General features: G+C 40.0%; 2 protein-coding genes across 3 annotated transcripts in view; both read left to right on the forward strand.

Annotated features, from left to right (window-relative positions):
- The window catches only part of FAM32A (family with sequence similarity 32 member A), a 1,465-nt gene extending 644 nt beyond the window's left edge, over positions 1-821 (forward strand). Inside the window, exons 2-5 of the mRNA XM_085312609.1 lie at positions 7-59; positions 137-275; positions 392-445; positions 635-821. Of these exons, the coding sequence (XP_085168735.1) occupies positions 7-59; positions 137-275; positions 392-445; positions 635-703 (315 nt within the window). The 3' untranslated portion in view covers positions 704-821. The remainder of the gene's footprint in view (positions 1-6; positions 60-136; positions 276-391; positions 446-634) is intronic.
- Positions 822-1,648: 827 nt separating this feature from the next.
- AP1M1 (adaptor related protein complex 1 subunit mu 1) lies at positions 1,649-10,367 on the forward strand. 2 transcript variants are annotated; one of them, XM_085312638.1, is made up of 12 exons: positions 1,649-1,758; positions 2,455-2,611; positions 2,970-3,037; positions 3,516-3,646; positions 3,892-4,039; positions 4,451-4,577; positions 4,967-5,109; positions 5,896-5,967; positions 6,264-6,422; positions 7,083-7,208; positions 7,692-7,767; positions 8,276-10,367. In XM_085312638.1, the coding sequence occupies exons 1-12, from the start codon at positions 1,717-1,719 to the stop codon at positions 8,296-8,298; spliced, it is 1,272 nt and encodes a 423-aa protein (XP_085168764.1). In that variant the 5' UTR covers positions 1,649-1,716; the 3' UTR covers positions 8,299-10,367. The 2 variants fall into 2 exon arrangements, with proteins under 2 accessions (XP_085168764.1, XP_085168765.1); XM_085312639.1 differs by lacking the exons at positions 7,692-7,767; positions 8,276-10,367 and having other exon boundaries at positions 7,069-7,196.
- The last annotated feature ends 1,031 nt before the right edge of the window (positions 10,368-11,398 follow it).

Genomic DNA, 11,398 nt, shown 5'->3' on the forward strand with positions numbered 1-11,398 from the left:
GTGCAGCGCGGGCCGCTGCGGCTCAAGGGCAGCGGCGCCGCCCTGGGCGCCGGCAAGCGGTGAGGGGAGCGCGGTGGGGCAGCGCGGTAGAGTCGGGGACAGCCACGGCTGGGCGCTGACCGCCCTCTGCCCGCAGGAAGAAGAAGAAGGCGAAGGAGAAGGGGCAGATCCTGGAGCAGATCGTGAGCAGCAAGAAGCAGGAGGAGGAGAAGAAGCGCGGCCTGGACAAGCGCACCCCGGCGCAGGTGGCCTACGAGAAGATGCAGGAGAAGCGGGTAGGGCCGCCCCGTCCGGGGGCCAGACCCGGCCCGGCAGCTTGGGCTGGGGCTTGACAGCCCTCAGAGGGGGCCGCGAGCGCGGTGGGTAACGGCCTGTGTTGTGTCTTCCTCAGCAAATGGAGAGGATCCTGAAGAAAGCCTCCAAGACCCATAAACAGAGGGTGGAGGTAAACACGAAATTCGCCTCGTTTACTCCGGCCCGCCTGTATTTATCAACACGGAGAGTGTTGTCAGCTCGGAGGAGCAGCTTCGCCTCTGTGAAACCCAAAAGCCAGGAGGCTGCGAGGCCGTGGCRCGGTTCAACATCAGTTAAATCGTCAAACATTTCACGTTTTCTCTCTCTTTCTCTCCTCTAGGACTTTAACAGACACTTGGATACTCTGACTGAGCATTACGACATTCCTAAAGTCAGCTGGACTAAGTGAACAGGCTGTGTTCTTACAAGGCTTTGGATTGGGAGTTGTGTTCGTATTGAACAGGGATTGCTATGTAAATCTGTGTATTCCCGGTATCAAACATTTAATATATTTTCTTGAACATTTATGACCTTGCACTGTCTTGACTGTTTTGTCTTTTTTGCAAAGTATTCAACAAAACCTCTTCTTGGCTAGTGAAAGCTTTGATTTAGATAGGTGCAGTGGGCTATTTTCTCAGAGCTCAAAGCAGGGTTAAGGCCAAAACCAGTCCCTGCGAGCCAGCTGGAAAACTTCTTCTTATATGAGTTTGATACTAACTGTTCTCCTTTCTGTAACTGAAGAATCTCAGTCTCTTAATTAGTGTAAGCTGCACTTGTAAATTACAGGAACAGTATTGTTTGTTTGTATCTTGAGTTCTTTCAGAGTTAAGGCAGGTTCTGCTGTTTTCTAAAATCCTCTTGTAATTCTGATATAACTTCTCATTAAAATGCTTCTTTTGTCCTTTTTTGGTGCTTGGTTACCTGGAAAAATAGGTAAGGGTGCTGATAAAGCAGACATTTGCATGTGAGTTTTTCCTGTGGTTTCTATCTTTGTGTACAATACTTACTCTTTTTTGAGAGATGTTGGCCAAAAGCCTAACCTCTCTCTTAAAAATGAGTTGTGTGTGCTGTGGTCGGGTTGGCCAGCAATGCTGAGCATTTGGCCAGGATGCTCAGCCTCCTTCTCCGTGGGCCACGGACCTTCACTCAGCGCTGCTCCTGCCCAGCCCGCCACTGGGGTCATTTCTGAAGCGCGGACCCATCTCCAGGGAGGTCGGACCTCCCCCGCAGGGGCCTATTTTTGTCCGGCACAGTGGGGCGGTGGGGTGCGGTGTCCTTCCGCCGTCGCGGCCGGGCGCTGCGCTCGTATCCCTCCTCGCGGCAGCCGGGCCTCGTTTCGCCGCTTCCTGCCGGAAGTGCCGGCGCGGGAGGCGGAAGTCGGTCCGTGGCCGGGGACGGGGCGGCCCGGGCGGCGGCGGCGCGATGTCGGCCAGCGCCGTCTACGTGTTGGACCTGAAGGGGAAGGTGAGGCCCGGGGGCGGCTGCCGTCGAAGAGGGGCGGGAGGATCTGCGGAACCGAGGCTGCCCCGGCCTGGGCTGCCGAGGGGCGCGGGCACGTCGGGCCTRTGGGGCTGCCCCGGGCCTGTGAGAGGGGGGCCGAGCCTCTGAGGCCGCCCTGGCCTCTCCTCGGCTGCTGCTGAGGCCTGTGGGAGCCGCTGGCCCCTCCGCGGATCCCTCAGACGCGGTTTCACCTGCTGGGCGACGGCACGGGGAAGGCAGGTTGCGATGGGGGAGATGTGGCTTGGGTCCGTCCTTGGCGCTTGGAGATGCTGGGGGAGGTCTGCAGATATCCGACCTGTCCGTTGGGCTCYTGGGCATCCTGTTCGGGGTAACTGTGCTCTGCTATAACTGGAGAGAGTTTCTCTCATCTGAGTTAGSTATTTTTTGCTACCAGGGTGTGTGCAGCTATAGGTGAAGAATAGCTCTAGAAAATATTAATGCATGACTTTGCAATGAAAGATTAGCGCTTGCACTCTAGTCAACAAAGTGTTYTGGAATCCTGTCTTGCATATATATTATGCAGAGTGGCTAGAGTGAAATTTTCTGATGTTTTTCAAGTTTTTTAAAGAGACTTTCCAAGGATTTTGTGTGTTGCTCCTGCATGGTAACATCACCTGTAGAAAAAGAAAAAGATTAAAGATTTTGTTGTCCTTTTTRTAGGTTCTAATCTGTCGAAATTACCGCGGAGATGTGGACATGTCAGAGGTGGAGCATTTTATGCCAATCCTTATGGAAAAGGAAGAAGAGGGGACACTTTCTCCTATCCTTGCACATGGAGGAGTTCGTTTTATGTGGATTAAACATAACAACCTATATCGTATCCTTTGTATTGCAAATCACGCTTGACGTGATACGTCAGTTGCTGATACGTTGCTGATTTTCACTGTGTGTCTAAATGCAAAAYTGGATATGGGTGAAGTGGCATAAGGCATAATATTAAATAAAATGATTTTATGCTTTAGATAACATAGCATGTTCCAGCACAGAAATGTATTTATATTAATTTTACTCTAATAAACTAAGTCCTGAATCTTTATATTGCACTTGACTAGAGATACTGTTAACTAAATATTGTGGCCAACCATAATTGCTGTACCATAGTTTTGAAAATGCACATGTTAAAAATTATTTGGAATGATAACTTCGAATGCATGTTCCTGAACATCTTTTATCAGTTGTTGCAACTTCTAAGAAGAATGCTTGTGTATCACTGGTGTTTTCATTTCTGTATAAAGTAGTTCAGGTGAGTATGAAATTTTAAAAGTAATTTCTGTCTTTTTTTTCCATCTGAATGTGATCTAAATAAAAGTGCATAGAACTTTCACTTTTTAAAAGAGCGCTGTGGTAATAGCACTTGTGTTTATATTCAGTTATATTACAGAAGTATTTTCCTAACCACCAGTAATGGAATTTATGTTTTGTAGCTGAGTAGGCAAAAGATGTGACACAATGATGTGAGTAGTTGCATAAGACCTGAGAACACAGAGGAGGATTGGGAACTTGTTGCATGCGTAGGGTCATATAATGTGGGTTTTATGTTTGGTTCATCTGTACTTGGTAAGAAAAARTACTTTAACTGGAATAAATATTTTTCATAGTAGTTAGAGTTACGTCTAAGATTTTGCAGTTCCATTTTAAATGAGTGGGTTTTAGCAAGAACGCTATGTGAAGATGCTGTTGTTCCTCAATTAATATTTTGCTTTCTCTGAATGTTGTTTCAGGTTTTTTCTGAATATTTCAAGGAGCTGGAAGAAGAAAGCATTCGGGATAATTTTGTTATTATTTATGAGTTGTTAGATGAGCTTATGGATTTTGGTTATCCACAAACCACTGATAGTAAAATTTTACAAGAGTAAGTAACAGTCTGCCTCACTTCAGTTACAAATTTCTTAGGAAGATTTCAGTATTCTACAATATACAAACCGGTGCTTTGGCTTGATCTGTTTGCCCAAAAAAGAATCAAACTCTTCCTAAGATGTAGGTTTGTAGTATCAAAATTCTGTTGTGTGTTGCTCATGTGAATCGGACGTTAAAGATGCTTCAAAAGCTGCAAAATGTAATTTTAATATTTTCTGTTACCTTTATGTGGTCGTAAAGGTACATCACTCAGGAAGGTCACAAACTTGAAACTGGAGCTCCACGTCCACCTGCAACTGTTACTAATGCTGTGTCGTGGAGATCAGAAGGGATAAAATACAGGAAAAATGAAGTGTTCCTGGATGTTATAGAATCTGTTAACCTTTTGGTAAGTAWCTTTTATTTGATCTTTTAATGAGAATTGTAGTAGTAAGTGTTGTAAAGAGCTTATAGTAACCTGCAAGGGTACAATAAAGAGTCAGACTAACTGTGGTTAGGTGTACTGTAATATGTAAAACAATCTATATGTCTTAAGATTGAGTATCCATAAAGGCATCCAGTAGATGAATAGTACTCCATTTGGGTGTATTTTGTTTCTGACAAGTCTGCAACTAACTTCTGATRTGTTCTTTCTTCCTCCTCCTTCCATCTGTCCCTGTCACCTCCTTGATCATACTCCATTGGCATGACTTCTCAGGAGAAAGAAATCCCCAAAAACTGGGATGGGTGGAGGAGTGTTGTTTAATTTCATGACATACCGCATCAGAGCATTCTTACCTTTCTTTCCCTTGCTCCTCAGGTCAGTGCCAATGGGAATGTATTACGGAGCGAGATTGTTGGATCCATTAAAATGAGAGTCTTTCTCTCAGGGATGCCAGAGCTTCGCCTTGGTTTAAATGACAAAGTTCTCTTTGATAATACAGGCCGTGAGTATTTCAGTGATACCTCTGTAATCATGAGGAATGTTATCTGGATTCTTAGACTTTGAGGTGCTTGAGGTTCAGGTGAAAGGATTTGTTCATAAATGATAGAACTACTCCCTTTTCCAGTGTAGAAACACATGAGGTCTTTTGTGTGACAGTACTAACCAAAAATAGAATACTATGGTAAGCATCAGTTTGCTYCTTCATCTCTTTTTGTTGAGGCTGTTGAGGTCTTCAAGAAAGCTATAGCTATAGCAAGCTAAATAAAACGTTGGCTAAAGCAGGGGGGATTGTCAGCAGACAACTATTTTTGCTGCATAACCAGCTGTGATGAGACTTYGGACGTAATTTTTGTAGCACCTTGAAACTTTGGCATATGTATTTTCTGATAGGTGGCAAAAGTAAATCAGTAGAACTGGAAGATGTAAAGTTTCACCAATGTGTTCGTCTCTCTCGCTTTGAAAATGACAGGACAATTTCTTTCATTCCACCTGATGGAGAGTTTGAACTCATGTCATATCGTCTTAATACCCACGTAAGTCTGCATGTTTGGATCTAGATTAGAATCTTTTTTTAAATGAGAATGTTTTAGAATGTAGGTGCTATTGTGAATGGCTTTTGTCTTTTTTTTTCTCTCAAATACAGTACAGTAGTTATTAAATCAACTGTTAATAGCAAAACTTTGTGCACACTATTTTTAGAGAAAGTAAGAATTTAGAAATAACTTGGCAGTAAGTCTCTAAAATACCATTTCTGTGACTTTAAGCTAATTGCACGATGAATTGACAGTGCWCTGTGCCTGACAGTAGCAGTATTTTAGGCCATTTAATGTATTAGTGTATGTTAGCTATAGTGATAAGGTTAGCTTTCACCTTAGAAAAGGAAAAATTCCGTATATAGAGTGTCCATAATATACAATGATGACAGGAGACAGCAAATAAAAAGTCATGAAGTTCTCTCCTTAGTGGAGCATTAATTCTTAAAAACAGTACTTTAAATTAGAGTTGTTGTTCTTGGGRTGTGTCATAGTTCAGTCCTTTGTGACTTGAGATATTGACTATTTTGGAATGAAAATGTTTGTTATTAGGGATTATTCAGAGATACACTTATAAAACCTGTAATTTTTGTAATATTTCCTTGTATGTRTGTCAAGATTCCTCGTTTGTATAAACACTGGGGTGGGGGTGAGATGGTAATTTCAAACACTACAGAYTTTGTTTTCTGTGGGTTTCATGTGCTGAGTGTAGCTTTATGGGAAAACARCGTTTTTCTGACCATGTCAAAGTAAAACCTACAGCTGTTGAGTGTTTTTCACCACCAGGTAAAACCACTGATCTGGATTGAGTCTGTGATTGAAAAACATTCCCACAGCCGCATCGAGTACATGATCAAGGTCAGAAGTTCTAAAATAATTATGCCTAATTTTAGTCTTCCCTCTCATTTGTTTTTGAAGCTTGGCCAGTGGTACATGCAGTTTTATACAAATATTTAGTATTTTTGTGGGATTTGCATCTCTTGCAAATTTCATTTGTAAGGTATGATCTCTGCATTTCAATCCTGTTTTTCAGTAAATAGATCACTGATTGGGGAGGAGGGGAATTGTTCCTCTCACAAACCTCTGAATCATTTGCATAATGAAAAATGAAATGGAAATATTTAAAGTCTGCTTTTCTCACTTTTCTTCTTTAGGCAAAAAGTCAATTTAAGCGTAGATCAACTGCCAACAATGTGGAGATTCACATTCCAGTTCCTAATGATGCAGACTCGCCAAAGTTTAAAACCACAGTTGGAAGTGTCAAATGGGTTCCAGAGAACAGTGAAATTGTCTGGTCCATTAAATCTTTTCCAGTAAGTGTTATTTTTACAGTCTTATCACCTAATGGTGTGATAATTATTTAACGTTAATATTTTATGAATGTTCCAATTCAGCCTAAAGCAGCTTCTAATACTATCAGACAAGTAGTAGTGGCCTTTTTTTTCCCCTTTTCTCTCAGATAAAGAATTGGAACTTGCCCGTAGATATGTTAGATCCTAGTGTTTGTAACAACTTTTTCAGGTGGTATAATTTTGCAGAACTAGGTTAGACAACAGAGTTTGAGGGATGTCAGTGGATGGTGTAATCCTTTGGCCTAGTTTTTGTAGCAGCTGTTTTTRTTTGTCAGATTATTGCTCATGGTACTGCCCAAAAAGCACAATCTCTTTCAAATGCTAATGGAATGGTAGCACTGTTACCTGTCATGCTGACTATTCTGATGAAATCATTACCCACAAGAACCTAACTTGCTTTATCATCTTTGAGGGTGAGACTGCTGAAGAAATGAGTTATGTCCCTAGGCTGGTCTTAATTAAATCTGCAGTTTAGAAAATACCTGAATYTTATTTTTGAATAGAAATAAGTGCTCACTTGTAAACCTTAGAAAAGAACTGAAATAATTAGTGGAGTTCAGCAATTACTGACTTATTGTCAGAAAGTTTTTTTTTTTTTTCAAAAAAGCCTTTTTTCGGTAGGGTGGAAAGGAGTATCTGATGAGAGCTCACTTTGGACTTCCAAGTGTTGAAGCTGAAGATAAAGAAGGAAAACCTCCCATTAGTGTCAAGTTTGAGATTCCATATTTCACCACCTCAGGAATACAGGTTAGTAGCTGAAAATAGAAAATTAATGGTAAATTAACATACTAGACTCATAAATTGTTGCAGTTAAGCTTTGTAGCACTTTCTGCCTTGCCTGTAAAGCTCCTGACTTACTCGAGTTCTTTGATGTATTTAATGTCCTGGCTGTCTCTTGTCTCCTGCAAATACTTCCTTCAGCTCATCATATGGAAGTGCCATGACTCCTTGATGTTTATAGTATGACTATGATGATTCTGGATTTCTCCTGCCTTAGGAGGACTTTCTTTAGAGAGACTGATCAGAGAACTGGCTGTGTTATTTCAGCTAGAAAACATGCTGTTAATGCAAGTGTCTGGGCTTTATCCCCCTCCTTGCATCTGAAAGTTTTGTTCCACTTATTTTTCTTGTTCACTGTTGTCCATAAAATTCAYTTTTTTGACAAGAAACATTTTTTATTAAACACTGTTTGGCTGAAATGAGAGTCATGTAACATACTTCTCTTTCCAGGTCCGCTACTTAAAGATAATTGAGAAGAGTGGCTATCAGGCTCTCCCATGGGTTCGTTACATTACCCAGAATGGAGGTAAATTGGAAAGCAATAGACTGTAGACATCTCGATCTCACATATCTTGTTTCTGTAGCATACACCAACACTTTGAAACGCACAAAAAAACATTTGCCGATATTCAGTAACAGGCTATAGGTATGTTTTACATTTACAGATACTGCTTTCTTCASTCACCTTGCAATCTTAATGGAAGACCTAACAGTAGCTCAGTAATGCTGTTCAAGGATTTTATAATTAAGCTGGGACTCAATTACTTTTCTAGGGTACAAAATTAAAAACTAAGCAATGCTCACAAATATTCTGCCAGCTTTAAAAGAGTAAGACGCTGTCAGTACTAAAAGCTGCTAGATCTGCTAGCAAGCAGAAGAAAAGAGTTTTTTTTGTGTAAGCATGCACAGAGTGTTTTGTTTGTGTTTTTTTGTTCCGTTTAGGTTATTTCTGCTTTTATGTATATTGTGTGTGTGTGTGTGTGTGTATCCATCCCAATTTGCTGATCATAACCATTGAAATTTTGCTTTTACAGACTACCAGCTTCGAACGCAGTAAACGCAAGCACCACAGAAGACAGAACTTCAGGCCTAGAGTTTGTTTGCAGAAACCTCTGTGGTACTGAGAGCTGTGAATGTTGTTGCCAAGGTCTTGTTTCTACAAACACGGATTGTGCAGGAGAAAGATTGGAAAATTACTGTTTTCAATAATGTGTTTGAGCATTTGAACCATTAGTATCGATTGTGTGGATATTTATTTCATTCTTACAACATGCCGATCTTGCTGCTAAATGCTAATTACATTAGGAGTAGCAGTTATCTTGAGGAGACAGGAATACAAAATGAACCTTGAGAATGTCTTGTCAATGCCTTGTCAGTTGTACTCACAAAGTTTCTAGTATTCATATTTTAGAGTCTTTAAAGACATTGGCAGCACTGTACTACAAATTAGGGAGACGATTGTGCAATTACATGACTGCTGAACACTTAGTTGTATTTAGCCCAAAGTATTTATTTTTTTTTTTAGGGCATCTGGGTGCCTTAACTCATTCAAAGCTCTGTTAACTTACAAAGATTTACGGAATATGAGTTAAAACTATCCAAAGTCCAAAAAAAAACCTATTTATGCGTGATTTTAGACCAATTTATGTGGAAGAACAGCTTCAAGTGGTGGCTTTGTAAACCATTAAAATTTTAGGTGTGTTAAAACTAAGTTAACAGAAAACGAGGTCACAGAAGTAAATATCAACAGGAACATCTCTGTGGAAGCATGATGATTGCTGGTTCAAATTAGTCCAGGTGCAAGTTGAAGAATCCCAATACATTATAAAAACCCTATGCCAATTAAGTAATATTTGCTTTTCCTTTATTAGTAAGACAAAATTCAAAACTATAATGTGTAGGTATAATACCTTATATTAAGTATTTAAAAAAACAAAACAATTGTGGAGGCGATGAAATTTGATAGGAAGATAGTGGGGATTTTTGCCAAAAAATAGTAATGTGCTCCAACCTCTTCCTGACCATTGATTGTTGTTTATGGAGAGGCTGATGGAAATAGTTACCATTTCTCTTCCAGCTTGCCTTCATATCTGCTTTGGCCAATTATTTCCCTTCTTTCCTGTAGTTCTCTAGAATTGTTTATTTGCCCTGAAAGGGATGCTTGCTTTCTCAGTCTCCTCCATTTGTAAACAACTGTTATCATAAGCTTCTTGGCAGAATGCAGAACAATTCAGAATGTTAAAAGTTTGGGGTTTTTTTAACATGCTGTTTCATTTTTCTGAGAAGGCAAGATTGGCATGGGTGTATATAATTGTTTTGATTTCAGAAAAAAATTAACAATTATCAGTATTTTCTTTAATTTTTTAGAATGTTTTTGTTTGAATTTAGTACTCCTGACAGATGCTGAATTTGAACCATTGAAAGCTACATATTTGTCCATGAACCTGTTATAATACATATAGAGTACAAGGTTCTTAACACCACTTTGTTGAAGAGCTTTGACTCTGCCACAAGACTGAAAAGATATTCTGGTCATTGTCCCCATTAAATTCTTGTAGAATATATGTATCTATATATACAGTAAATATTATTAGCAAAAAAATCAACTAAATTCCCCTGAGATGCAGCTTCTATCATGTTATAGGAAGGTCTGTTTCAGAAGGAACTGAAATCTGAAGATGTCTAGGTAATAACAAGACAGTGGCTGGTTAGATGATCATCGATGTGGAAATGTGTGTTCTGGAGTAAAAGTTACTGCATTTGTCACCCAACAGGCTTTATGTTGAAACAAATTAAATCATCTTGTTCAAGATCTTGGTTCCACTACTCATTTTCACTTGAAAAATTAAGCTTATGACTGGACTAAACATTTTATATTAAAATTGTAAATGGTTGACCAATTACTTAATCCATCTGATGATTCTGTTCTTCAAACTGTTCATTGTAATTACTTGCCTGTAAAATGTGACTCAATAGCTTCATTTGTCTTCCTGTTGAAGGTTGTATCTTGTGGACCAGAACAGTATTTTTCTTATATTTTGTAGCCATTTGAGTCTGTTTCAATGATGGGCATCAGCCCTACTTGTCCAGGAAGTAATAAAGGGCAAAAAGGCCTCTTTGAATCAAGTGCACCTCACTCATCCTTTTGTCACTTTGATCCACAGCCAGATCTACCCTCTGATCTTAGAGTACATTCAGTTACTGTAGCATCAGGCCTGTATAAGTGGAACTTTCAGCTTTTATAAAGTTATTTCTGATCTATTTACCATATATTAAAAAAATACCCACCTCTTTTTTATACTCATAATTGTTCTCTACAAGCTTTGCATGTTTACCGCAGAACTAGTATTAACACACAGTACAAAAAACCCTTAATCCATTCATTCTTGAAATGTGGATCCCTGATATCTACGCAGGCACAAAAGCAGAAATGAGAGATGCAGTATTCGCACTAGTTTTTGTTCAAGAATAACTTTTCTCTTGGGGGCTGGGGGTGTGACGAAATAGCAAGTTTTGTTCTTAGAGCAACTGCAAAATTTTTTTGTGTTGGTGGCTTCAGCTTTCTCCCCAACGTAAGAAATGGTTAAATTTGATGATCAGCCAATATATTACAGATGTGCCTAATGTAGAATACTTTTTAATCAAGAGAATTTGAATAATTCAAATAAGCAAGATCTTGTATGCATTTTCCATTCAGTGGTGTTTCACAGGGCTGTCTGTGTTACCTGGAATTCAGAGCACAGAAAGACTAAACTTGCCATGGTGAAGTGGCTCTGAAAACACGTGTCTGTTTCTACCACCAAGCCAAAAGTGTTTGAATATTCTCCGCAATTCTGTTTTTGTAATAAGCCGTGAAGTAAACTTTTCTCCACAAATTTCAGTGTATTTGCTATGTCCTGCTTCAAGAGCAGTGAGCCTGCGGAAGCATTTCCCCCATCCCCCCTGCAAAATTACACCCTCGTCTACCTCTCGTTTAATACGATGGCTGATCAGATAGCTGTTCCTCAGGGTGCTTCTCCCTTGGAGTAACAAGGTAGTTTCACTTCTTGCAGTGACATTTGTGTGCATCTTGCTTCCTTAGAACAGGAGAAGATTGTAACAAACCAGTACATTTCTGGTACTGGTTTTCTCCTCTTTCTTTTCTTTTCTTTCCTCTC

The sequence above is a fragment of the Rhea americana genome, unplaced genomic scaffold (genome assembly GCF_003343005.1).
Source record: "Rhea americana isolate MKP2758 unplaced genomic scaffold, rheAme1 scaffold_369, whole genome shotgun sequence".
Classification (NCBI taxonomy): domain Eukaryota; kingdom Metazoa; phylum Chordata; class Aves; order Rheiformes; family Rheidae; genus Rhea; species Rhea americana.

Excerpts from the sequence above, each read along its gene's own strand:
- AP1M1 (XM_085312638.1), top strand. The coding sequence starts at position 1,717 with ATGTCGGCCAGCGCCGTCTACGTGTTGGACCTGAAGGGGAAG. Across the intron at positions 4,578-4,966 it reads TCTCTTTGATAATACAGGCC|GTGGCAAAAGTAAATCAGTA; the intron begins GTGAGTATTTCA and ends ATTTTCTGATAG. Across the intron at positions 7,768-8,275 it reads TTACATTACCCAGAATGGAG|ACTACCAGCTTCGAACGCAG; the intron begins GTAAATTGGAAA and ends TTGCTTTTACAG.